At 41.0% G+C, this 27,606-nt stretch overlaps 1 protein-coding gene across 13 annotated transcripts in view; it reads right to left on the bottom strand.

Moving 5' to 3' along the window:
* Positions 1-27,606, bottom strand: part of SLC8A1 (solute carrier family 8 member A1) — a 372,676-nt gene that overhangs the window by 27,504 nt on the left and 317,566 nt on the right. For all 13 annotated transcript variants that reach the window (XM_066378417.1, XM_066378420.1, XM_066378416.1 and 10 more), the window contains one exon: positions 5,836-6,111. In XM_066378417.1, coding sequence (XP_066234514.1) covers positions 5,836-6,111 — 276 coding nt within the window. The remainder of the gene's footprint in view (positions 1-5,835; positions 6,112-27,606) is intronic.

Genomic DNA, 27,606 nt, shown 5'->3' with positions numbered 1-27,606 from the left:
TATTTACAAAATGGGGGGGAAAACCCTCTAAAATAATCTATTTCCTTTCTATTTATGCCTTAACATCTCTAGCATGAAATAATTCCTACTTGACACAATCCAAAAGATATTCAAAACACTCCAAACCAATAGCAAAGCTGACAATGCCAGAGGCTAAGAGACAGAACACTCAGTGTTTAAACTGTGTTGACCCCAGGAGCAGACCTTGGTCAAGGGAAGACAGGGGAGCTGTCGGCTACCTTCATTCAGCACATGCTCAATCAAAATGCATGGAGAAAGACTAAGGCAGGACTTAGGTAAAGTATCCCAACTCACCAGCATCTCAGAATTTTCTGTGTAATTAAGGAAGAATTCTTACTTTTTTTAATCCAGTAGGATCAAAAAATAAAAGTAAAATCCATATTTGGAATCTGGTATAGAAGCTGGAATATCTTGACTTAATATACCCAGCTTTCACTCAAGTAAATAATTGTAAGCTAAAAGCATATTTCATTAAAGGTGGTCCTTAGTATAAAAAAAAGCTGGTAAAATGTTTCTTCTTATATTTTTCTCTCTTGAATTTTGAAATGATTATTCCACAGAAGCAACATGATGTAAAATAGTTATGAACCCACATCATGCTACTGCAGAATGTCTATTTAGAACTCCACTGAGTATGCTTAAATTTTATAAAGTATCAGTACTGAGTTCTGGGTCTTTGAGTCAGGGATTACTGTAGAGAAAAGAATAATGGCAAAGAAAAAAAAGAAAGAAAGAAAAGAAAGCTTACTTCTCATCAAAGTTATTACCACAGCTAAAATTATGCAAGAGGAAAAATGTTTCTGTCTCAGCTTCTTAGTACTCTTGTTACCTCTACCCTTATTACAATACCCTACTCAGATATATTCTATTCTTCAAAAATAAGCCACACTATAGAATTGTCTCCTGTACATCACCCTCAGTCATAACTTTAAGTCTTAGCTATCTCTAGAAAGTGTTAGGAAAAAAGCAATGTGACTGAATCACCTTATACTAATGTGTAAATGACTTATTTGTACATTTATTTTATGTATACAACACACAGACACAGACACACACACACACACAATTGCATTACTTATGTGTTAGCTAGGCACCATTCTAGCAGCCAGGGATATAATAGAGAGGAGAAAAAAAGTGGCAAGGTTTCTTCTCCCATGAAGTGTACATTTCACTGTGGAGAATTAGACAATAATATTTATTTGAATAAATTTATATACTCTATTCTAAAATAAATAAAATAAAATAAAAATCCAGAAAGTAATATATACAGAAAATGAGGTGATAAAATACAGAAGAACTGGTTGACCACTCACACTGCATGCTTAGGAAAGGTCTCTTTGAAGAAGTGACATTTAAGATGAGATATAATTGAGACAAAGAGCCCATCTTGTATAAATAAAGAAAAGAGCATTTTATAAAGCCAGTGCAACTGGGAGAAAGGAATGACCTTGGAGCGTGGAGAACAGTGAAAAGGCCAGTGGAGCTGAAGAGCAGAGGGTGAGGAAGAAAACACAATGGACAGATAGGCGGGGCCCAGTCACATGGATGTTTGTAAGCTGGAGCGATGCTTTTAAAGTTTACCCTGAGCAAAATAATAGGAAGCCCTTGAAACGTGGCCTGATGCATATCTTAAACAGTCTGTCACAGAAGCACAAAGACTGATAAAAGGCCACGGCATGGGCCCAAGTGAGAGAGAACTACGCAGTATCCAGACCAGGAGAGTGGTGGTAGACAGAGAGTTAAAGGGGTTTGATCGAGATATTTTAGAGGACAGATGTGCAGGAGTTATAAATGGACTGACGGTGGGGATGAGGAACAGGAACCAGGCCACCTGAGTGGATGGATGATGGTACTGTTTTCCTGAGAAGGACACAATCTGGGGAGAAATGGTTTGGTTGAAGGCTGAGGTGCTCAGGCAGCAGAAATTGACAGTTCTATTTTGGATGTGGTGATTTTGAGCTGAAAATTGCACATCTGGCATTGATACAGGGAAGGCAGTTGAGACATGAATCTACAGCTCAGCGGAAAGTCGGGGCTGGAGATATACATTTGGTAATCGTTGGCATACCGATGGCATTGAAGCCGTGGAGACTGGTGTGACGGCCCAGCGACTGAGCATGGACAGAGAAGTGAAGAGGGCTGGAGAACAAGCTCTGGCTCACCCGGCTGCAATCCACGTTTTATGTTACAAAAAAACCCATTTTTAGTCGTATGGCTGTCACACTTTCAAGAGTCTATGAATACAAGAGATACACAGAGGTGGAAAGAGACTGTTCAGGACTCTTCTCCAGACAGGCAGCTTAAGAAAAGGTGATTCAGGAAAAGCAGGTCCCTGCTCTACTAACCTGCGTGGGGCTCTTAGCTGTCCTAGCACACCTGAGGTTGAGGGGAAGTAGAGACCCTCAGGAATCCTTCTCCGACAGGGGGTTATAACAAGCATTTGCTACCACTTGGTATGAGGAAGAAGCTCTGTTGCACCTACAGAGTCATAAGCTCTTTCTCCCATGGATGTTGAGCAATATTGTAAAAAAATACTTCAAATGATATTTAATCCTGCCTTCAGGCAGGGAAAGTTTCCAACCCCTTCAGGCCATCACAAGCTCAGAATCTAAGTGTCTCACCTAAGAAGGGCAGCAGTGTATCAGACACTAGCCAGGAGCTCTTGTACTTGAGGAAAAGTGTCAAGACATCAGCTTAGACAAAAAGCTGGGCCCCAGGGTCAACGCCAATTAATGGGCGGCTGTAAGTGAAGAGGATGAGTTTTCCTCCTTCTTCTTCAGCCTGTAGCAACTGGGCTTTGTCCTCTGGGAACAACAGCATTATTATTCTTTAAGTTTGGGAGATAAAATAAAGCACTGCGTGGAATCATCAGCATTGAGGAATAAAGTCAGAAATATTATGTTCATTTAGCACCTTGTTCAATTCACACAGCTGTTTATTTGAAAAGTCTGTTAAATAGATTTGATTATTTGCGATTACCTATGAATGTATTGTTTGGGAAGCATGCTGCACAGTTAATACGGCAACAAATTACAGGAATTCTCCCAACAACAGAGCACAGAACTCTGTATCCCAATGGAAAGAATTTATGGCAGTGTAGGGAAACCATTCTGACAACAAATGATTCGTGTATTCTCCCCAATAGGCTTTCTCACCTCTCCCTGGGAACTGAGCTGATTTTAAGTGGCAGAACAAACGACTCCTCCAAACACTGCGGTTTACTGGAAACCACATTGTATGTTGCAGACAAATATTTTTAATTGTATGACTGCACACTATTCAAAAGCTCGAATGCGAAAGATGTAGAGAGCTGTTTTGGAAGACTGGTATTAGAAAAAGGAGCCAGTTTTGAGGTGTTGAGTTGAAGAGCTGAGAAATTTAAAAAAAATACACACATTTTTTGGAATAAGGACTAGATGTAGGAAAAGCATTTTTAAATCATTTTGAAAGCAAGAGATGCATTTGCTAGGACCAACTGCTGACTTTGAATAACTGATGAGAGACCTAATTTTGCCTTCATTACCCTAATGTGAGCATATTCTCCTCAAGGGTTAAACCGACAATCAACAGAGTGTGCTAATGTGGGCACCATTTCAAACAGTGAGTGATGCTTCAGGCAAAATAGGCCCCAAAACATTTTCCTATAATAACCATAGCCACAGCAATGGGTAACCACTGTGTTTAGTTCTTTTAGTTGTATATATGTTCTCTATACAAAGCAACTTAAAATAGGAATATTCTACATTTTTCCTCCTACTTGGTAAATTTCTGGTCATTTTTGGAAAAAAAATCAAAATAAAGAGCAAATGTGGCAATGCTGGGACAGACCTGAGGCTGGAGGGGGCCGTTCGGTGCAGAGGAGGCGCCCCCAGCTGAAGACTTCACACAGCCCTGTTCACTAAGGGAGGATAAGGGTACACTCCAAGTCACCTGGCTTCTCCATCAACTCAGGTGGACGCCAAGACCACACCAGGCCCCTTGATCAGGAGTGCCAAATGGTCGGTCAATTGGGTAGTACCATGTGCTATGGCCAATCAGTATAACCAGTACACTTCATCCCCAATTATTCAAGAATAAAGTGTCCAGATATACACCAATCAGATCCTCCTGAGCTATTCAACATAAATAATCACAAAAGCTCCTGTTTTATTAAGTGCCTTCTATGGCCCAGATGCTTTATTAGATGTATTAATTTACAGGTGTTTTCTCCAGTCCTTACCACAATTCTGCAAGTTAAGTATGGTCAACCCTACAAGTATAGGAAGTGAGGCTCGGGGAAATTAAGTAACTTATGTTCAGTCACTGAGATGATAAGTATCTGAGAAGAAAACAACCAGAGGATCCCAGTGAAGAGATATATATGATTTGAACTGCTCTTGCTTTCTAACTCAAAAGCAAAGGCCAATGTTACTGACTACAGTAAGTGATAGTAGAAATCACAGCATTGGCATTTAGGCTGTGATTATGTGGTAAGTGTGGAATGCTGAATGGTACCATCAGCAGGGCTGTATTTCCCCTCATGTGCTGCCCTTCCCCCAGTTCAAGAACCATAATGCTTGTTCTTCACATACTATCTTGGTAGAGAAGAGGGGGGCGGTTGAAAAGTTAAAGCTGTACATTTGTCCAGATGTGAAGTAGTGCTGGGAAATAGGCCGAGAATTTCAATTATGAAAGTTCTGATATGCACCAGACCACTGTGAGTCAAAGCACACATTTCTGGGCCCTTCCTCTAAACCTTATGATTCCATAGCTTGGTGAGGATCTCAGGCATTGCATTTTATACAGAAGCTTCCAGGTAATTCTGATGCCCATCAAAATCTTAAAATTACTGCTGTTAATGTCATGTTTGGGAGAATGATTCTTACTCAGAAGTCTGAGCAATCACAATGAACTACAGTTGTAGGCTGGAGGAAAAATTCAGCTTATAGGAATATGTGAAGGGGCCCTGGCCAGTTGGCTAAGTGGTAGGGTGTTGGCCCAGTGTATGGATGTCCCAGGTTCAATTTCTGGTCAGGGCACACAGGAAAAGCACCCATTTGCTTCTCTACTCTTCTCCCTCTTGCTTCTTTCTCTCTCTTCCCCTCCTGCAGCCATGGCTCAATTGGAGCGAGTTGGCCCTGGTGCTGAGGATGGCTCCATGGCATCTGCCTCAGTTGCTAAGAAGAGCTTGGTTGCTGAGCAATGGAGCAATGCCCCAGATGGGCAGAGTATCGCCCCCTAGTGGGCTTACCAGGTGGATACTGTTTGGGGAGCATGCGGGAGTCTGTGTCTGCCTCCCTTCCTCTCACTGAATAAAAAAATAAAAAAAAATGCATGAAGGGACACCTGTGCAAAGTGCACTTTGTCAGATTACATCTTCCCTGTCCTGATTAACGTCTGCCTCTTTTTACTTACACCCATTATCTCAGTTACTCAATGAATACAGAGTTTCATGAAAATCATCCAAATTTTATTTACTATCATTATAAAGCACAGAAAGTTTGTTCTTGAAGATGATTCTGTAATTTTGTTTTGTCCTTTTGAAAGTGTTAATTGTATTGGGAAGCTCATCTACTAACCTAGCCATCAATCAATCTGCTCTCTTCATGCAGTCCTTCTGCAAATGCCTTCCTGTCATCACGATGATCCTGACCAGTTTTCTACCCTTGAAAAATGTCATGACAATGTTCTGGCAGTGACATTATTTATATCTTTGGTCTCCTGTCTTTCCAAAGCCTGGTTTCTTATCGCAGTCCTTGAAGTCGCTCTCCAGGATAAGGTCATAGGCAAATGGACTTACGCTTGGGAGACTCATACATGATGTAATTCTCTTACCTGGCACCGATGTTCCCAGAGCAACGAACACGACTGCAGTCACGGAGTCTTTCAGGCCAATGGTGCAGCCGAAGTGGGAAGCCAGGTCACCGATGAAAGCTGTCAGTACGCCAATCATGAGGATGGAGACGATGAAACACGCCCAGCCATTCCAGTATTCCGTAGGGGGCACGAAGGCAAAGAGGACCTTCCAGAACACAGTCAGAAAGTGCATCACATAATCGAAACAGGAGGGCAGTTTCTCCTCCCCACATTCGTCGTCATCATCATCTTCCCCTACAGAGAAAGGAAAGAAGCACATTGTATCACAACCTGTGTGATCTGGGTCTCTTTTCTCTCAATCCCTTCTTCTTGGGCTTCTCACCTGCCCTCTGAGAGACCAGGAGGCCATTAGAGGTGGGTGAACCTTAGGGTTTTCCAAGAGTCAGTCATAATGAAACAATTATTGTTTTACGCTCCATGTTACGAGTCAATGGCAAAAACTTACCACCACCCTCCTCCACCCAGTTCTAGTTATATGTAATCAACTCACCCTTTCTACTCTCCTGTCCCCTCCACTGAGATTTATCACTTGAGCGAAATGACAAGGATTTCTTCCAAGAGTCTGGAAAATCCTGGGCGAGGCTCAGAAGCCCCTCTGAAGCACGATCACTCTGACAATATTCTTCCACTAGGATTCTTTTCTTGGAACACATTTTTGTTTTCCAACTTCAGCCCTGGATAGTCATGGTTCTGTAATCACCCACAGGCCTGTGCTCACACAGAGCCCTCCACCATGGCTCCGGGCCCTGCATATTTCTCCAGCATTATCTCCTGCAGCTACTTCAACCTCAAATTTCATCCGAGCCAAATGGAATTATTTAAATTCTTTTCCAAACCATATGTACTTTCTCCTTCTGTCCTTTAGAACTAAATGTACTTGGCATGTTTCAATGCCCCCCTCCTTCTCCTTCCCCGCTTGTCCTTTAAAACTCACTTCCTTTATGGAACCTTCTCTGAACCCCTTCACCCTCTAGCCCGTACTGAGAACTCCTTCTCTGAGCTCCCATAGCCCCCCCAACACGTGGAACACTAAATCAGTGCCCTCAAACTGTAGTTCCCTCAGTGAGAGCAGCTTCACCAGGGAAATTGTTGGAAATGCAAATTTCTGGCCCCACTGATTCAGACACTAGGGCGGTGGGGGGGGGGATAGGAGGTGGTCCAGCAATCTGTTGGAACCAGCCCTCTAGGTGATTGTCATGCATGAGACTTATGAGACTCAGTTTCTAGATTATGCCTGTTCACTTTTCCTCTTTTCTCCAGGTAACCATGAGCCCTTCAATGGCAGGAATTTGTTCATTTTTGTGTTCCTAATGTTTGGTCCCATTTTCAATGTGTGCAATAAGCTGGCTAAATGTTTGCTAAGTGAATGAATATATGCATTAATTTCTACTGACTTTATATAACTACTTAATTACATAATATATACGCTATCATAATTTTGCCAATTAGGTTATACTATCAATGCAAAAAGAAATGCATGAAGCTTACTATCTAAAGGAACCAGGAAATCAGTAATAGTGTTCTAAAATGGAGACTTCATTTATTTGTTTTTTTTTTGTTTTGTTTTGTTTTGTTTTTTCTGTATTCCTCTGAAGCCGGAAACAGGGAGAGACAGTCAGATAGACTCCCGCATACGCCCCACCGGGATCCACCCGGCACGCCCACCAGGGGGCGACGCTCTGCCCACCAGGGGGCGTCGCTCTGCTGCGACCAGAGCCACTCTAGTGCCTGGGGCAGAGGCCGAGGAGCCATCCCCAGCGCCCGGGCCATCTTTGCTCCAGTGGAGCCTCGGTTGCGGGAAGGGAAGAGAGAGACAGAGAGGAAGGAGAGGGGGAGGGGTGGAGAAGCAGATGGGCGCCTCTCCTGTGTGCCCTGGCCGGGAATCGAACCCGGGACTTCTGCACGCCAGGCCAACGCTCTACCACTGAGCCAACTGGCCAGGGCCGAGACTTCATTTACAATATGACATAATTCCCATTCATATATTTTAAAATTGGGATATTGAATGTCAGCTCTTTCGAAAGTGGTGGTAAATATACAGTTGTGTGTTTTGTAGCCATTTAGGAAAGAAAACTGCTTGAGGACATTGTTCACCATCCACAGCTCCCAACCTTGTCACCTGGGTCTACTTTCCCTCATTCACCTAATGCAGCGGGAAGCAGGTGAGGTTGTCAAACCTCCCAGCTGACTGCTTGAGCCCAGATTGCCAACACAGAGCCAACGTATGTGCTCCCCGTGAGACACTCTGTGGTGAGGCCGTCTGGTGCAGATCTCGATTGGAAAAACCCTCTTAAAGTAGGACCTACAAGCAAATTGTGCCCCTCACACAATATGAAAGGATGAATGTCTGAATTTGTCACCTATCATTTTACAGGAAGAGAAAAGAGGCAATGGTTCACTCTTCAATGAGTTAGTTCAAGGTCAGGATTATTATGCAAACAAACTTGGAGGATCTGTGGAGGAAGCAGCCTCATCCTGAGATAGGAGAAGGTCTCCAATAAACTGTTGCGAGGAGGCCCCCAGCAGATGAATGGGATGACCTGGGGAGACTAGATAGGTCGGGAACTTGACTCAGGTCAGCTGATTGAAAAGGGTGTGACTCACTAGAGCGAACAAGCATTGTTGACCATGGCGCTCATAATTCAACAAGGAGGCCATGAGGCAGAGATGGCTCCAATGCCTTGGTATCCTAGGCAAGCAAACCAAAACCTGAGCCAGAGTTGATTCCTATCAATATACCTGTATCTGAGAAAATGAAATATAAGAACAATCAATCACAAACAACTGCTTAGGCTTTCCCAAGTAAGGCAACTGTTTAAGCTACAGCCAACTGGATTATTTCCTTGCTTTGCTTCCGTATCTGCTCTATAAAAGTCTTTCTCCTACCTCGTGTTGGCAGAGCACTCCTAACCACTTTTAGTTTGTCTCTGTGCAATCTGAATCCATGTTTCCTCAAAATAACTCTTGAAAAATTTAATGAGTTTCAATTTATCTTTTAACAATCATTTCCTACAGTACGCATACTGTATGGTTCTTACATATTTCCATTATCACCATTTCCTAAGAGAAGATGCTTTTAAATAAAAGCACATGTGTTGGGTTGAGTTATGGTATCACTAAATTCATGGCCCTAAGCCCCAGCACCTCAGAATGTGACTGTATTTGAAGACAGGGTTTTTAAAGAGATATTTAAGTTAAAATCAGGCTATTAGGGTGGTCCCTGATCCAATCCAGTATCTTTATAAGAAAAGAAAGTTGGGACCCACAGAAAGACAGAAGGGACATGAGCTCACAGTGGAAAGACCATGTGAGGACACAGAGAGAAGGTGGTCCTTCCTTCTCCCAACTGAAGAAGAGAAGCCTCAGGAGAAACCAAACCTGCCAGTACTTTGATCTTTGACCTCTAGCTTTCTAGAACTGTGAAAAAAAAATACATTTCTATTGTCTAAGCTCCTCATATGTGGTATTTTGTTATGGCAGCCTTGGAAAACTATTCCAGCACCTTCTCAGAGGCCTCCTATGCTGCAACGTTGATATGAAGGAAGAGACATTCAGTGTGTCTATTACACACTCCTTTCTGTGTTTTTTACCCATTTCTTCCTTTTTTCCTTCTTTCACTTTTCTTCCCATTTTTCTTTTACCCTAAATATTAGCTTCAAGTAGAACTCACTATGAGAGCTGCCGTTGTCAGGGTTTATTGGGGAGGGGAGTGAAGAAGAAGGGAACCATGTTAATTCTTCCTCTACCTCCTTCTTCCCCCACTGTCTATCTACACCAAAGAGGGGGAGGTGCTGCACATATCCTAGGAAGGCTCAAAGAAAGCACTAAACTTTCAAGTTATATTTACTTTGTATCTGATCCTTTCAAATTTCTATCTTTATAGACATTTTATAATTTCATAAGGCATATGATCAGAACAGTTTGGAAAACACTGAGTTTTAATCATTAATTTATGAAATACAGATTATTCTGCCTCTAATCCTATAAAATTAGTTAATTTTGGGTGTCTAAGTCCATATTGTGAAGACAAACAGGCAAACAATGGAGCTTCTCAGAAAAAATGAAACATAAATCGCAAGTGGATACATTTGTCTTCCAGATGAAAATAATAACACCTTTCCCATGAGAGATGTGCATCATTATTTTCCTGTAAAAAGACTGGAATTGTGTTTCCCTATCATTACTTGATTGCTTAGTCAATATGCAGGGTCCTAAGGTTATATTCTAGGATTTTAAAAACAAAACATAATCCTGCCCTCTGGAATTAACTTGATGATCTATAAGTGTGCAATGCAAAAAGATAGAGAGAGAGAGACAGAGAGAGAGATTTCCTTCTGTGGGCTTCTAGCGTTACACAGAATTTGAAATATTTTAATGTTTATGTCTGGAATAGGAGGCCCATCTGTTTTACTGCATTTGAAAGTAGAAGTGGCTTCCCATCCTTTTTCCTGGGATCTCATTGCTCTTTACAAATTTTAATCTGCAACTCAGATGTTATTTCCGTGTCCCAGTCCGATGCTCCATCCACTGTGCCACTGCCTGGTCAGGCTCAGATGTTATTTAAATATTAAAAATGACCACTGACTGCCATGTGTGATGCACAATTACCCTGTCTTGGAGAAGGACAAAGAAATATTATGTTCATCCATCACCATCTGGACTATGCTTAAAAGTCTGTTCCTTGCAAAAAGCAGTGGAGCATTAAAAAACAAAAAAGGTTCTGGGAGCATCTTTTATGTGACAGTAAAGCTGATTGTAATCTGCCGGATGTGTACGTTTGCCAGCCCAGGGTTACTGGAGGCTCCATAATTCTTTTGATTGCCTCCTCTGTATTAGCAAAGAAACAGGCAGGTCAGTAGGTTTCCTTTTATAGAATCCCAAGCAAAGGATCCTCTTATCTCCAAATCCTTCTTTTCAGCTTTATAGATTCTACTAATGGAAAGATAACAACACAAAAAAAGCTGTATTTGATTAATTTATCCCATGGCCTTTTAAAAGGTTTCTTTGATACACATTGGACTTCCTAAAAATATAGCTACAAATATAGCTAAATCATTAAAACCACAAATAGTGGAGAGAGTATCACTTCAAGTATAATAGTACTCGCTCTGACCCTGCTCTGGAGCATGAGAACAAGACCATCAGCAGCACAAGTGATCATGAAAGGCAACCCCTGGGCTTGGCACCTGCACGTAACACAACACCTAAAGTAAACCAGAGATTAGTTTACATCCCTCTAGAGACACTCAGGGACAGCTTTGAGAACCACAAAAAGGCTGTCGGAGTGTAGGAGACAGCTGGGTAAGACAGCTGAAGTTAATTTCTAGTTCTGATAACTTGTTTTTGGGGAAGACACTTGATCTTCCTGAGCTTCAGTTCCTCATCCGTCAGATGAGTTTCCTAGCTCCCACATCACAGAGTTGTGGTGAGGACTGGAAGAGGAGATGTCTAAGTCCTTCATAAAACTCTGAACCCCTCTGCAGACAGATGTGCCATATTCCATCACCACTACTTGTCAGAAGGAAGGCAGTAAATCAGTACGACCTGAGTTTCCTGATTTCACAGAATCTATATTCTGTTTGAATGAAACATTATTGCTACAGCTTCTCTGAGCTTCGTCACTCTAAGAAAAGAAAGAAAGAAACAGGGAGAGAACATGATGGGCATCTTCTAAGTGACAGGCACTTAACTAAATTTTCTCCCATGCCTGTTCTATTTAATCCTTACAATAACCCTGAAGGTGGGCATTATTAATCCCATTGCACATATGAAGAACCTGAGATTCAGATAATTTAAGTAACTTTCTAAAATAATTTCACAATTGGTAAGTGGCTGAGTTGGGATTTGATCTTACAGCTTGGGGACTATTTACTGCACAACATGTTGTCTTGGTGAAGCAAGTTGAGGAGTATAGCATCTGTCAATTGATTCAAAGTTTGAATTTGTGAATTCTTCCTGTGCCTAAATGCTATATAAATACAATGGTTTGTTTTTAATAAAAGGAATGTGAAAACCCTGATCAGTAGTAATGTTTGTGTTCTGGTGCATTTTCCAAATACGATTTATTTTCTAGATATGATATATTTTTATCAGAGTCAGCCACATGTTTTTTTCTCAAGCCCTTCAGGATCAAGCAACACAGGAAATAAAATAATAAATAAAGGGAGGGCATCGTGGTAATGATCATTTTCAACTTTGTGACAAGTTCTTAGTTCCATTCCTAATTGTCAAAGGTCAACCATCTAGTTCGAAATCAAATATCCTGGTGTGTATCTATCTAGCTCTTCACTCTAGAATTTGGGAAACTGGCCTGCATCATCACAAATCTATACTGGAAAGGAGTTTGGGGAATGGATGCTGCTATTAATCTGAAACTTTCAAATCCTTCGAGGTATTTATTTATGTCTATAATTAGTCCATTTTTATTCTGCAAGAGAATTCTCCACTATGGACTAGTGAGAATGGTCAGAACACATTCCAGAAGTATGACTGGATGAATATAGGATGACATCGGTGGCCAACCACACTGTCACCCATGTGACTTTATAAGTAGACGAGGCCAACGAGTGTTAGCTAGCAGCCCTATGTACTACACAGATCAGTAATTGTGAAGCTGGATTCCTACAGAGGATTTCTACATTCTTCACGCATTGTTTTGGGCTTAATTTTTCTTTCTGACATTTTTTCCCCTTTTTCCAAATGGGAATTGATTTTAATTTTGTGTCTCCTTAGTTTCTGAGCATAAAGATTTGTTGTCTTCAAACAAAATAACTTGATCTAACGGTCTTTCTCCTCCCTATCTATCATTTTATTTGCAACCTGAAATGTAGTCTTTACAAATCAGGTTCTGTCTTCTGTTGTACCTTTCCACTCCTCTTTGCTTTCAAAGGTTCTGGCAAAACCATAAAATATTTAAGATGAAAGAAACCTTAGCAATCAGCTAATTTGCCCCTTCTCATTTCAAGAGGAAAAAAAACTGAGAACTATGACTTAAATGATGAATTTTTGTTCTCTTATTTTCTTGTATGTCTCTCCCCTCGTCCCGTGTCTCTCTCTCTCTCTCTCTCTCTCTCTGTGTGTGTGTATGAATGTGTGTGTGTTTGTGTTTGATAGTTAAGGGCTTGAGTTAAACCCAGTGGCTTTTACTGTCTTGTTCACTCAGTGATCTAAAAACCTTTTCCCCCCTTTCCCTTTTATATGCTTGTACCTTATTTCTATTGAGAAAACATTTATCCATCTCTTCCAACCATAAGCCATTTCTAGATGCCACTAAATTTAATAATCTAAAGGTTAATTCCCAAATAAGAATTTACCTCTTGTTCTGGATTTGGAAGAAGTGCTATAAATATTGCCCTATAACCTAATGGTTGGGAGGTACTTATATGTTCTCTGATAAAATGTCGACGTCTGCAATTTTTTTTGACAAATACATTACAAGATAATGCCTTATCAAAGGAGATCTCAAATCACAATTTACTCAAATGTATAGCTCTATGGCTTTCCAAAGCACAGAGAAAAAAGCCGGTATTTGAGTCTATCAACTGAAGCATGTACGTATTAGAAAACAACTGAACTTGAGCACTGGGAGGGTTTCAGAGCTTGTCAAGGTCACCTCCCTATTTAACGTGAATTCCTTTACAATCTCTGCCAAGTGGTCTCCGGTGCTGCACTGGAGTCTCAGCTAATAGGGCATTCATGATCTCATGATCCAAGTTTTAGCAGCTCAAGCTGTCAGCTTGGGCTGTTAGGTTCCACTAATTTGTCCAAGTCCTGTCCCTTGGGTCATATGGAACAAATCCAATCTGGCTGCTCATGACCTCCCTTCAGGCACTTAGAGCTGGTTACTTGCCCATCACTCTCAGTTCCCCTCCAGGTTGCTTTGTCAGGCTCGTCAGGCTCCTCTGAGCACTCTCTAAGTTAGACCCTTCCTTTTCAAAATATGGTGCTTGGAGCTGAATGCAACTCCAAGAGGCACTTCACTTGTCTGCTCTGGGGAAGGTCTTTTCCCTTTCCCCTTCTAGACACAATTATTTTCAGAAATGTACACACTGGGCTTTTGGTGACCACACTGCACATTGTCATAGAGCTTACTTACACGGATACAGTAACAATGGCCCACTGTGTCAGTACCATTTCCAGGCCATGTCTCCCATTTCTCAGCCTAGTGTAATTCATTTTCAGGACACAACTGTTCAATTGTTCATCTATCCTTATTAGGCTTTTTAATTGAAATGGTTACTTATTATCTTTTCATTCCAAGTTACACATTGTTATTAGAAAACCTGTACCCAGCTTGACCAGACGGTGGCACAGTGGATGGAGTGTCAGACTGTGACACAGAGGACCCAGGTTTGAAACCCGAGGTTGCCGGCTTGAGTGTGGGCTCATCAGCTTGGGCGCAGGTATCAGCTTGAGCCGGGGGTTGGAGGTGGGAGGGTGGGGGTGGGAGGGAGTGCCACTGGCTTGAGCGTGGGATCATAGACATGATCCCATGGTTGCTGGCTTGAGCCCAAAGGATGCTGGCTTGAAGCCCAAGGTGCCATAACAAAGAATTGATGCTTTTCATCTCTCTCCCTTCCTGTCTGTCCCTCTCTCTGACTCTGTCAAAAAAAAAAAAAAAAAAAAGGAAAGAAAACCTGTGCCTAGACAACAGAGTAGCTCTTTCTAAGAACTTTCTCCTTGAAGACTACAAAATTGATTTGGATTGTGGAAAGTCTCCTGGTGTGGCTGGTTGTCCTCGAAGAGGATGTGAGTCTCACTGCTGGTTCCTATTCCTACTGTCCCTGTCTTGTGGCTTGCTGATGGGTCCTCTGCATTAGCTACTGATGAACCAAATTAGTCTGAAAACAGAATGCCGAGAACCTACTGTGCCTGGGCACCCACCTCTAAGGGGGCGAGTTCGAGATTGCTGTAGACTTGTAACTTGCACTGCTGGCCCGTTCTTAGAGAATACTTGTATAGGTCCTATTAATCATCGCCACCCTCTACTTCCATGCTAGAGATAGCTATGTGTCATCTGTCCCACAGCACTAGTGCTAGTCACAGTCCGACGTAGTGGGGTTAGGCACAGGCAACGTGTGACAGTACTGGAAAGGATGGAAGAAGGCAACTCATTCTCTGTGTATAACTTCCAACCCTGTCTGGACAAATGGAGTCCTTTGTGAAATTTTCCACAAACAACAGAACGCTTACTAGCTTAGGCCATTATGGACCTTGGTAGGATGTTGAATATAGCACAAGAAATATCTAATATGACAAAAATATTTCTCAGCAAGTGCAGCCACTGTCAAAATGAAAAATGGATGCACTAAGGAGTTCTAGTTCCATGCAAGTTTGATTATTGGCAGAATGAATCAGCTTGAAGCTGAAAATGGACTGCTCTGCCTATCTCTCTTTTAAGAATTCCTCTCTGTGCCCTGAGTGGTCCTAAATGATCATCAGTTGACACAATTAGCCTTGTAAGATTTTGTCCCAAGCTTTGCGTTCTGCAAAATAACTTCACACCAGGCTGAGAATCTTGATATTCAGTGTCCTCTTACCCTTTATTGATTCTAGGATTAGCAGAAATCCAGGCTTTTGCAACAGAGAAGCATATTCCCTACAGACATGAGCGCCTAAGAAATAAACCCTCAACAAGTAGAACTGATACTCAGCAAGTGTAGCCACCTCCTGCTGGTTTAGATGGTTTAGTTACAGTGGCTAGTATGTGGGCACATGGGGTTCTAAGATTTGCCTGAGGGCTCTGTGATAACACTTTGTAAATAGCAGCATCTGTGTGCATTAGCCTCCTGCGTGGGAAGTTGAGTCTTGGAGGAACTGTTTGGGCAGCAATAACCCTTTCGTTTTCAACATATTGCTCAATGTTGTGCCCTAGGAAAATGTGGAACTTTATATAAAGTGTGGGGTTGATGTGTATCCAAGGCTGCCCCATGTGCAGAGGAGTATGAAGACCATCTGGATTTGAAGATGCTGCTGTGATTAATCTATACATTTGGGTTACTTAGTGAATGCTCACCTTCATGCACATGAGAAATACATCCCTCTTAATTGTCATCTCCCCAGCAACCTAAAGTAGGTGTTGTTTTTCTATTGTAAAGCACTTATTGGACATTTTATTATTATTTTCAATTGATTTTAGAAAGACAGAGAAAGGGAGGGACAGAGGGAGAGAGCAAGAGAGGGAAGGCAACATTCATTTGTTCTACTTAGTTGTGCATTTAGTGTTTGCTTCCCGTATGTGCCTTAGCAGAGATTGAAATCTCCAACCTTAGCATTTCGAGATGATGCTTTAACTGACTGAGCTAACTGGCTATTGTTTTCCCATTTTAAAGATGCAGAAACCAAGGCTCAAAGAGTTTAAGTGATGCTTGTGAGATGCAAAACTCTTTCTACTCCTTCACAGCAATTATTTGACCCATTAGTTTCAGAGAGAAAAAAATCTGTGTGGTTTGTCCAGCAAAAATCCATCTTGATAACATGTAAGTTCATTTGTCTGTTTTATGAAAAGTATAACTGGGAAATAACTGCCCTCCTTAAAATAACTCTCTGCATATGGCAACATATATAAGTCACTGAAGGCTTTTGAGGACAATAAGTGGATGACTCTACTTCCTTTCTTCTTCCTAAAGAGTTTGATTCTCCTTTTGTCTTTGGTAACATCTCTCTTCGTGGTTTATATTGGCTCTGTTGGGAAGGGGGAATCTCTCGTTTGGGTGGCAAGTATCTATCTCTCTGTGTAGCAAATGGGACGGGGCCTAGACAGTCCCCCTATTCTGTGATAGCTTTCATAGTCTTGGGCTCGCTTGAATGGACTTTGTTCTGATCACAGTGTTTGTGTGTTGATTTACCGGCAAAGTGGTGACAGAAGCTGAGAACTGACGATTTTAGTCATGGCCTCGGTTTACACAGAGTGATTACTCCGGGCACCCCTCGTTTGCTTGCTCATTTTCTCCTCTCTGTTGTGTTGTGAGATTTGATCCCAGGAAACAGGGTCCTCCACTGACAACAAAGAGGCTTTGCTGAGTTTTAGGTTCTCGGGCACCTCCCAGATGTGCCTGGCGCTTCCATTCCTTGTCCTGGAAATGGAGGCTAGCCATCACTAACTTTCTCTTCTGTGCTGTTAAGAAGATAATTGAGATTTTAAATAGAAGCTATGATCTTATAGTAATATTGGTTTGTGGTGGGAGGATTAGCTCATTAGTGGAATTCAGATGGACTTTCTCTATTACCTCACTGCTCATGAACACTTTTTTTTTTTTTTTTTTTTTTGTAGAGAGTAGGCTGGCTAAAGTGGGTGTCGACAATCAAGTTTGTTTGTCTGCCAGTGGATTTTTAGTCTTTCATAAACAATATACCTCTGAACCAAGCTGTTGTGATGCCTTTCTTCTAAAATATAAACCATTGTAAAAAGATCTATTTCTCTCTCATTATCAGTAATTTTATGGCCTGTTTTCTTTATTTGGTTAAGGCATAGTGCAAACCCTATTAAGTTTATAGGTCTGAACTCTAAAAATACTTCAGGTCGCTATTTGGTACCATAAGCCTAGGCTGAACCCCTAACCTGCACCCATATGTGCAGTGAAATCTTTAAAGGGAATGGATTGGTTAAAAGGAGGACTTTATTTGTACCATTCATTTGATCAGTGAATATATATATATATTTAATGTATTTATTGATTTTTTAGGGATAAAGGAAAGAGAGAAAGAGAGTGAGAGAGAGTGAGAGAACTAGAGAGCGCTTGAGAGATTTGTTGTTCCATTCATTCATGCATTCCTTGGTTGATTCTTCTATGTGCCCTGATCATGGTCAGTGAATATTTATTAATAATTTCTGTACTGGGCATTAGAAATGTAGTCAAATAGACCCCACAGAACTTCCAAGGGAAGAGAGAGAGAAACTAAATGAGTTAAACAAATGAACAAATGTGAGAGTTTCAGATTCTGATACGAGCTCTGAGGACAATGAAGTCAGGTAATATAATAAAGCATGGGTGGGCGGTTGAGAAACTCCTCTGAGGAGGTGATCTGTGGGCTGAGACCTTAGCCATGAGGAAACCCAGATGTGGAGGGAAAGCCTTCTATGCAGGAGAAAGAAGCTTGTGCACAGGCCCCGAGGCAAGAGCAAAGTGCCAACAATAGAATTAAGCCTGTGGCTTAAAAGCAGGGGGGGGGTCCCCAAACTTTTTACACAGGGGGTCAGTTCACTGCCCTCAGACTGTTAGAGGGCTGGACTATAAAAAAAACTATGAACAAATCCCTATGCACACTGCACATATATGTTATTTTAAAGTAAAAAAACAAAACGGGAACAAATACAATATTTAAAATAAAGAACAAGTAAATTTAAATCAACAAACTGACCAGTATTTCAATGGGAACTATGGGCCTGCTTTTGGCTAATGAGATGGTCAATGTCTGGTTCCATATTTGTCACTGCTAGCCGTAACAAGTGATATGACGTGCTTCTGGAGCCGTGACGCGTGCGTCCTGCATCACCGGAAGTAGTATTGTACGTGAGTGACGCCGTGCTTTGCAGCGCCACCACATACAGTACTCCAGGACCACCAATGAAAAAGGTGCCCCTTCTGGAAGTGCGGCAGGGGCCAGATAAATGGCCTCAGGGGGCCGCATGCGGCCCGCAGGTCGTAATTTGGGGACCCCTGCTTAAAAGCATCAATCTATGGGAGGCACAGCATAACAAGACAGAAAGATGACTGACCTTGGAATCAAAACTCTGGGCCAGGGTGTGAATCCTAACTTCTGTATTCTCATCTCACAAATGGGTTCCTGAATACCTACTGCACAGGGTTGCTGTGAGGTTTGTGTGAACAACAAAACAATTGCTCACCAGTGGCAGGGACACTCACTCCATTCAATGCCTCTAAGTTTTTGGTTTAGGAAAGTTTTGGTCTTTGATTCGCCTAACACTGAAGGATCATGTCACCAAGATGCCCAGAGGTCCTTAGGTAACATCAAGGGAATGGGGGCTGAGGGACTGGGTCCGCAAATGCCAACTCCAAAAGAAAACTGAGGACAATGCTGTATGCTTTGGCAAGATCCTTAGATTCTAAAACAGCAGCCTCTATGTGAGCCTGGTTGAAACTCTTCCCCTCTTTAGTTTCAGGTACTTGTTTACCAAAACAGGAGAGGTCTGAATAGCTGATCTGTAAACTCCTTTCTAGCTCTGTACTTAGATTCTGGTCTAAGATGCTCTTACAAGACTTAAGACATAGCACCCTGCAGACATGATCAGGCATAGGCAAAGCGGAAGAGCTGCAAAGGGTGGGGAGTGTGTGTCAAAGCCTGTTGGTTCAGGCAAGTGGCTTCTGATTGCAGGAATCAGAATGACAAGGTCTTTAGTGAGACAGCAGGCTGTGAACAGCAAGAATTAATGCTGCAAGTCACTTTTGGGAGTTTTTTCTCTGCCTTTGGGGTGTGTGTGCTTGCGTGCATGTGTATACTTGTATGTGTGAGTGTTGGCTATGTTTTCTCCTTTTTCTGCCTGAAATGTTTTTCTTACTAAAAAACTGTGTACAAAGGTTCCTGCCTGGGGGTGAAAACCTCTCCCCCACCCCCCTGTGCCTGGAGCATTGATTAGCAAGCAACAACTAAAACTGTTCACAGCGCAAACTGTATTCACATGGCAGTAGCCCTGCCAACAAAGGAGCTCCCCATCCAGTGATGGGGCATTGTTTGCAGAGCGGAGCCACTGTCTCTCCAGACAAAAGCCGCATTAGAGACATGACTTCAGGCTTAAATGAGAGCACTGAATCATTTTGGAGCCTTCCAATACAGTGTTTTCCTCAAGATTTTGTAATAAGCAAATTACGAGAAAAACAGCCCCACAAGCCAACATTCTTTTCAGAAATACCAGTTAAAGCACATCCAGAGGCCAGATAATAATTGCTCCTTTCTCCTATCCTCTGTCCTCCTGACCCTGTGCTGCTGGCCTGCCTCATTCTAAAACTGGGAGGTGAAGTTACCTGAGTCAACACTGCATTCTGCCATCACTGACATTTTTAAGTTGCTAGACATCCTAGATTTGCTTTGCCTCCCTACCAATAGGTTCCTAGCATATTTCCCACAAATGGTTCTATCTCCAAAGCTTAGTGTCATCATCTTTCATATTCATGCCTTTGACTACTCCTCCCCAGTTAGAGTCATGATTATTAGCTGAATAACAGTAACCTTCCACTAGAAAAATGGACAAAAAATGACATTTCAAATATAGATGTACATACGCAATTTGTACAAACAAAAATAAATATATTTTATGTGTACAAATCCATGCATATGTTCGCTCCATGTCCTGTGTATATATGTATTTATTATACACAAATTACGTATGTCTGAAACTTTCTGAAACACAGCATATGTGTGTATGAGAGTATGTATGAATTGCCCTAGATTTTTTTCTATTTAAGATATGGCAGTCTGATGTAGTGACAATAGGCTTTTTAATCCATTACATATAGATTGAAAAACATTGATTCACACATAAATTTATTCATTCATAATTCAACAAACACTTATCATTTCCAAACGCTATCTTAGCTGCTAGAGAAATAGTGGCGCCCTGGCCGGTTGGCTCAGTGGTAGAGCATCGGCCTGGCGTGCAGAAGTCCCGGGTTCGATTCCCGGCCAGGGCACACAGGAGAGGTGCCCATCTGCTTCTCCACCCCTCCCCCTCTCCTTCCTCTCTGTCTCTCTCTTCCCCTCCCGCAGCTGAGGCTCCATTGGAGCAAAGATGGCCCGGGCGCTGGGGATGGCTCCTTGGCCTCTGCCCCAGGCACTAGAGTGGCTCTGGTCGCAACAGAGCGACCCCCGGGAGGGGCAGAGCATCGCCCCCTGGTGGGCAGAGCGTCGCCCCCTAGTGGGCGTGCCGGGTGGATCCCGGTCGGGCGCATGCGGGAGTCTGTCTGACTTTCTCTCCCCGTTTCCAGCTTCGGAAAAATACAAAAAAAAAAAAAAAAAAAAAAAGAGAAATAGTGGCAAACAAGAAAGATTTGCTGTTATTTAAAAAAAAGGGTTTTAATTTAGATTCTACTTCTAAGAGGATGTGAGTAGATCTATACTTATTAAAATAGCACATAAGATACTTTAAGATAAAATAGAACAAAAAATGTCTAAGCAGAAATAAAGAATGCTTTCAGACACTTATGCTGAGTAAATTTTGAACACTTGGCCAAAAAAAATTTTTTTTTACTAACTTCCTGATGGCCAAACAAATAAGAAAACATTAAATTATACAGTTATACTTTTCTAATTGCAGAGATGATAAAAGTTAATTTTCTGAGAAAATAAAACTTTAAAGTGGGAATTTACCATGTTTCTTTGAAATATAGTAATATCATGACTAATTAACACTAAAGAAATAGAAAATAATAATTTTCAAATGTTATACTTTAAAGGTAAAAATTAAAATTGCAACTAAATTGTAATCCAGTGAGGGCAGTTTTGAAGTTAAAACTGATAGAAGTTATAAAAGCTTTGCTTTCTGATATCTAGTGCAAAGTGAGGAGGAGCAGTTACTGTATTTCGTTAATGGGACCATGAGACAGAGTGTCCTAAATGAGCTTTGGCCAAATTACCCAATTTATCTCACATGTTCTCTAAGGTGAATATTCCTTTCGATTCAAGTCAGGGCCCTACATTTCAAATAGCAGTACCATGGACAGCAAGTTGACCTTCACTGCTGAAAACAAAGGGTCCTAGAGGACCCTTTAGGATTTCCATGGTCCAAAGACAGAGGTCATCTATTGCCTATCCCTAATTTCATAGGTGAGGTTAGAGGACTTGTCTAGAGCTATACAACTAGTTGGTGGCTTTTTAACTATTTGAACTAAAATCTCCAGAGAAACCAAAGATCTCAACATATAATGTTTTACATTAAATGCTTTCTGTGTCATCCACATTAAAGCACTCTACCACAAAAAAATGTGAATACTTTAGCTCTCTATTGAAACAAAAGAATGAAGGCTGAGTTGGATGACAGCAATGTTCTTCACATCTCCTGTTTAGAGTTTTAAATAATCGTTATTTGTATTAGTTCAAGCATGTGAGTGACTCTAAGCATGCAAACCTATCTGAATAACAAATCATACCAAAAGAAAATAGCAGGAGCTCAGAGAAAAGAATGGGCATTGATTCTGCTTTGCTTCAGTAGACCTGAAATGTTTTCTAGCAGCAGATTAAACACAATTCCAAGATCACAAAAAGAATTCGGAAGTTCCTCTGGGTTCCTCATGGTGGGATTAAGCTTGGACTTTTTGGAAATGTGGTGGCCGATTCTGTCTGCTTTCCACCATTGGTATACTTCCTATTCCTTCTGTATCTCTTTCCAGTGCTTGCACACTCCCAAACCCTTAACTTCACCATGTGTAACTGAGTCAAGACTCATCAACTTTGTCCATTTTGTCTTGCATTAAAGCACTTGAAACCTGGCTACTTAAGATCTGAATTAAAGTTGTAGAAGAGACACTTGGTTTGTGCTAAAAGCTTCCTTGCTTTTGGACTTCAGTGGGTTTTTATATTCAGCTGGCCACTTGCCGGTTGTGTGACACTAATGAACCACATTGGGCTTCAGGATTCTCAATTGTAAACTCAGGACAAAAAAATACCTCATAGCATAGCTGTGCAGAATAGAAATAATATATATAAAGCTGTGGCCATGTAGTAGATAGTCAATAAACGGTAACATTATTTAAGCATAAAATGAGCCACAACTTCATATACAGGCTTTTGATAGACTTTTTTATTTTTTTATTGATTTTAATTTGTTGTGTTTACATAGTTACAAGTGTACTCCCGATCGATAGACTTTCTTTAAGGCAGTTGTAACTACTATTTTTTATGAAACCACATCATTTTTTACAAACCTCAGTCAGTTTATGATTTTTAGATGGAGGATAATTAATAATCATTATAGTCATAGAGGAAGTGGCAAAATAAAATCTCTTAATCTTTAACATCCTCTCTCCCTACCTTTAATTTTGATTGTCTTATAGTTACTGAGGATCTGTAAAACCTGACCTAGCAAGATTTTTTTTTTAACTACTCAAATGGGATTTTCACAAGACCCAGAGTTAACACATTAAGTAATGAGAGTGTCCCCTCAGTAATGATGGTCCATAACAGAAGAGATGCTAGGGAGAGACCTGCTTAGGCCAGATTGCATGGCATCCCTTAAAACTCATCTAAGGTGCTACTTTTACTATTATTATTTAGAAATTATGGAGTGGATAAGTCTTTGGGTTGATGTTATTTTCAAGTGAATTATTATATGGGGACACCCCTGAATTGACAGCTTTTGCTATGAAATAACTCAGTTTAATTGAGAGCACTTATTCGACATAGCATGCAAGGGTGAAAGACTGGTGACAGAAGCGACCCCCAAATGGAGCTAGTCTCCATATTTGTTTGCCAGGCTTGGGAGACCATGTTTTCCAGTCTTATTTAGGAGCCAGGTCTCGGACCATAACCTGCTGTGAAGCTCAGTGAGTGTGGATGGGCCAGCCACGTTCACCTGCTCGGCCTCATGGTGACTGTCTGCCCTTCCACAGTAGAGGATTCCACAGGCATTTCTGAGCTCCAGTCACAGAGCAGGAAGAAAACAGGTACTTTCAGTCATCATCTCACTTTGTCTTTGAGGCTATACTTTTTTTAAAAAAGTAAAAAGTTTTTTTCATTTGCAGTTTGCATTTAATATTATTAGGTCCAGGTGTACAGTGTAGTGGTTAGACAATCATCTACTTTACAAAGTGTTCTCCCTGGTATTTCTAGTACCCATCGGCACCATCCATAGTTATTACACTATTATTGACTATATTCCCTATGCTGTACTTTGACGCTACACTTTGAAGACGATCCTTCCATCCCTTTCCTTCTAGGAGAACAGAGTGGGCTATATGCTGTTATTGTGCTGAATATTTAATTTAAGCAAGCCACCTACCTGGCTTGCTTAAATTAAATACTTTTTCATTGCCAAAATTATGTGGCCCATGAAGCTCAATGCTTCTGGGGACACTGCAGAACTATAATGGCCGTTGACAGACACTTGTGTCTTAATGTTGGATAATATCTTAGAACTCGCTTAGTAACCATCTCATTCTGCTGATGAACAAACTAAAATTCAGAAAGCTTAAATACCTCATCAAGTGTATACTGTTGGTAAGAGACAGAGCCAAGACTGCAAAAAGGCTGCTATTTTTTTGCACCATTTTTGAGTGTTCCTTCATTATGATAACGCCAGTAAACACTGTATCAGATATGCAAAATCTTTGTCAAAAGTAAAAGACTTTCAGGAAAATCCTTAGTGCTATATATTTAAAATGGTCAGGTAAGAGAGAGGGCAGTGTGTAGACTTTCTGAAAGAATGTCACAAACGACTAGGTGGCAGCAGCCTCCGGACATGCCAAGGCAAACAAATATTCCCTTGTTATTTACGGAATAGACGGGCATTCTCCCTAAAGACTCTGAACTAGGCTTCAGACTTAACAAACATTGAGGAAAAACCTTCATATGTCAAGCTGCAGCTCAGTTATCCAAATGAATAAAGACACATGCAATATCAGGTGCGTGTACACATCTGTGTGCATGTGTTTAGTGTGTCTGTGCACATGTGTGTTTGTATATGTGTGTTCAAGTGTGTTTGCACACAAACATGCATGTCATGTGTGTATAAGAATCTTTATAGTCATACAGGCAACAGAGCAAAAGGAAGACTCCTAATCTCTAAACCTTCGATTGTTTTATTCACACCGAGGCTCTGTCAAACCTGACCCAGCAGGATTATAATTTTAATAGCTTAAATGGGACTTTCACATAACCCAGGTTTAACATATTTAGTAATGAAAATGTCCCCTCAGTAATGACAATCAGTAACAGAAGAGATGCTAGGGAGAGACCTGTTTAGGCCAGATGGCATGGAATCCGTTGAAACTCATCTGAGGTGCTAGTTTTATCATATATTATTTAAGACTTATGAACTGGTTCAGTCTTTGGGTTGGCAGTATTTTTGAGTGTGTTACTGTCTGCAACCATGTTCTTGTAAATGTGTGTGTGTGTGTGTGGGGGGGTGCTTGTACGAGGGCCCCAGGCACAGCAAGTGAGTGCACTCTTCACACTGGCGTGAATCCTGGGCTGATTGTACCCCTGCACAGCCAGTTGCTAGCTTTACTTTTTGAGCAAGTTAGATTGTTTTTCTGAATCTCCATTTTCTTATACACAATGGTATCTGTAATATTAGAAACCAAAACAGATAAGCAATATTTTTAGTCACTTAAACATTTTAGTAATTAAACTGACTTGACTTCCTTTACACAAAATATGGTTATATTTTATTGTAAGATCTTCAAAATGATTTGTCTCCCAAACAACCAAATGTGGTATCAAAAGTATACACAGCTCTTGTGAAAACATGGATTGCCTTGATTAGTCCTTATAGCAACTCTGTGAGTGAGGAACAGTGGTCTTCACTTTACACACAAGGGAACTGAGATTTAGAGGTGAAGTAATCTGCCCAGAGTCACCCAGGAAATTTCTGGAGGTCTGGGACACAAACCCACATCTGCCTCCAGAGCCAGGCTTGCAAATCACTCTCTTGGACACCTCACCGTGGCCGAAGGCTATGGTTAAGAACAGCAATGCAGTAGCTGTGGAATTGGCATTGGCATCTGGTTCTCTTTACCCAGTTGATGTTTGCCCTTTTCCTGGACACATCTGTTCTCCCTTGGATCCCAGCTGGCACACAATTTCTTAAAGCTAACTCTCCATGCTGCCCTGCAGAGACACTGGAAAGAAGGTGGCACTGGGGGAAATGCAAACGACATACAGTGCATGGTAGTTGTCCTTAGATGCACACCTGTTGACCTATCTTCACAGCACCTGATGGTGGGTGCTGGACTGGCCTTGTAAGTTTCTGACAGCCACTTACTAAAGGACATTGCTCCTGTTATTCTGCCCAGGAAATAACAGAACTGCTGGGACAGACGGCTTAATCTCGCCCTAAGCTCTGGAGTCTCATAAATCCTTTAACTCTTCAAATCCTGAATAAGAACTTGGTTCTTCGACACATTATAGTCATAGGCGGCCCACCTGCCAAGATAAGAAGTTTGGGGGAAACCAGAGGAACAAAAAGACTGCCAGGGGGTTACCTTGAAACTCATCTAAATATAATCAGAGAGAAACAGAAGCAAAACCCCACTTTCAAAATTATTATTTTTGTTTAGCAAGATATATAGACTTAATTTTGCACAGAAAATTGCTTAGGAAAAAACCTCTCAGTAGAGTCATTGAAAAGCAATTTAATATTTTTAATAAGGCAAATCTTTCTGATTTGCAACTATTTAGCCATGAAATCTTAAAATCCAATCAAACTCTGTTTTTAATAAATGCCGCTTTACCAATTTTATTGTCCATTTAACAACCTAAGAAAATTAACATTCTTTAGGCGCTTAAATTTACTCCTAATGATAAACATTGAGCTTTCTAACTGCCCTTCAGGTAATTTAATGCCTGTATAATATGAGTTTGCTTTTCTGGTATTTGGTCTCAAAATTGTAAATAAGGTCAATTTACTCAGCAGTGGTCAAATTTCTAAGCAATTTTATCTTACTCCCCAACAGTTGTTTAGAAACATAAAAATGCCATACGTTGCATGACAAACATAGTAAGAACATTTGAAAGGTTATGCATTTCCTTCATTAACGGTTCTTCAAAAGATCTGGGCAGGAGTTAGTCCCATGATAAGAGTGCTAAGCTTCTAAAACCATGGCAACAGGAGAGGTAACAAGACTACAGTTATTTAATGAGACAGAGGTGGAGAACAATTTTCTCACTTTGAAAGTTCTCTTTCTTAAGGGCAGTGGACAGCACATTGGACTAATATCTAGTGGAGTTACACTGCAAAGTAGTGTTGTCTGGCTAAAGCTCAATTCTTCCTCTAGATCAGGGGTAGTCAACCTTTTTATACCTACCGCCCACTTTTGTATCTCTGTTAGTAGGAAAGTTTTCTAACTGCCCACCGGTTCCACAGTAATGGTGATTTATAAAGTAGGGAAGTAACTTTACTTTATAAAATTTATAAAGCAGAGTTACAGCAAGTTAAAGCATATAATAATAATTACTTACCAGTACTTTATGTCAGATTTTCACTAAGTTTGGCAGAATAAATCTTTATAAAACAACTTACTATAGTTAAATCTATCTTTTTATTTATACTTTGGTTGCTCCACTACCGCCCACCATGAAAGCTGGAATGCCTACTAGTGGGTGGTAATGACCAGGTTGACTACCACTGTTCTAGATGGTAAGAATAATCTTAAAGCCCATCTCATGGGATGTTGAGAGGACTTAATTCAACCAACTATCTAAAAATGGTTACAATCCAAGATCTTTCCCTTTTAAAGTAAGGAACTTTAGCATCTTCACTATCTTTTCTCTGTATACCTACTCTGATCAGAATCAAAGACACAACTTGGGCCATGTTTGTGGCACAATCTCTCTCATTGTTTAAAACAAAACTTTTCAATTTCCATAGACTGGTCATAAAATGGTTACCCTGATCCCTGAGAGTTACAAAACTGCATGAACAAACTAACACAAAACCATTCCACTGCTAGAAAAGCAAATTTGACTTTGATGTGCCTATTGATGGTGTCTTTCTGGCGCCTGTCCAATGTAGCCCCTACACATACTTCCTGTCTCTCTTCATTGGCTTGTTGTTCTCAT

The sequence above is a fragment of the Saccopteryx leptura genome, chromosome 3, assembly GCF_036850995.1.
Source record: "Saccopteryx leptura isolate mSacLep1 chromosome 3, mSacLep1_pri_phased_curated, whole genome shotgun sequence".
NCBI lineage: Eukaryota > Metazoa > Chordata > Mammalia > Chiroptera > Emballonuridae > Saccopteryx > Saccopteryx leptura.
This window is presented reverse-complemented; position numbering and strand designations above follow the sequence as displayed.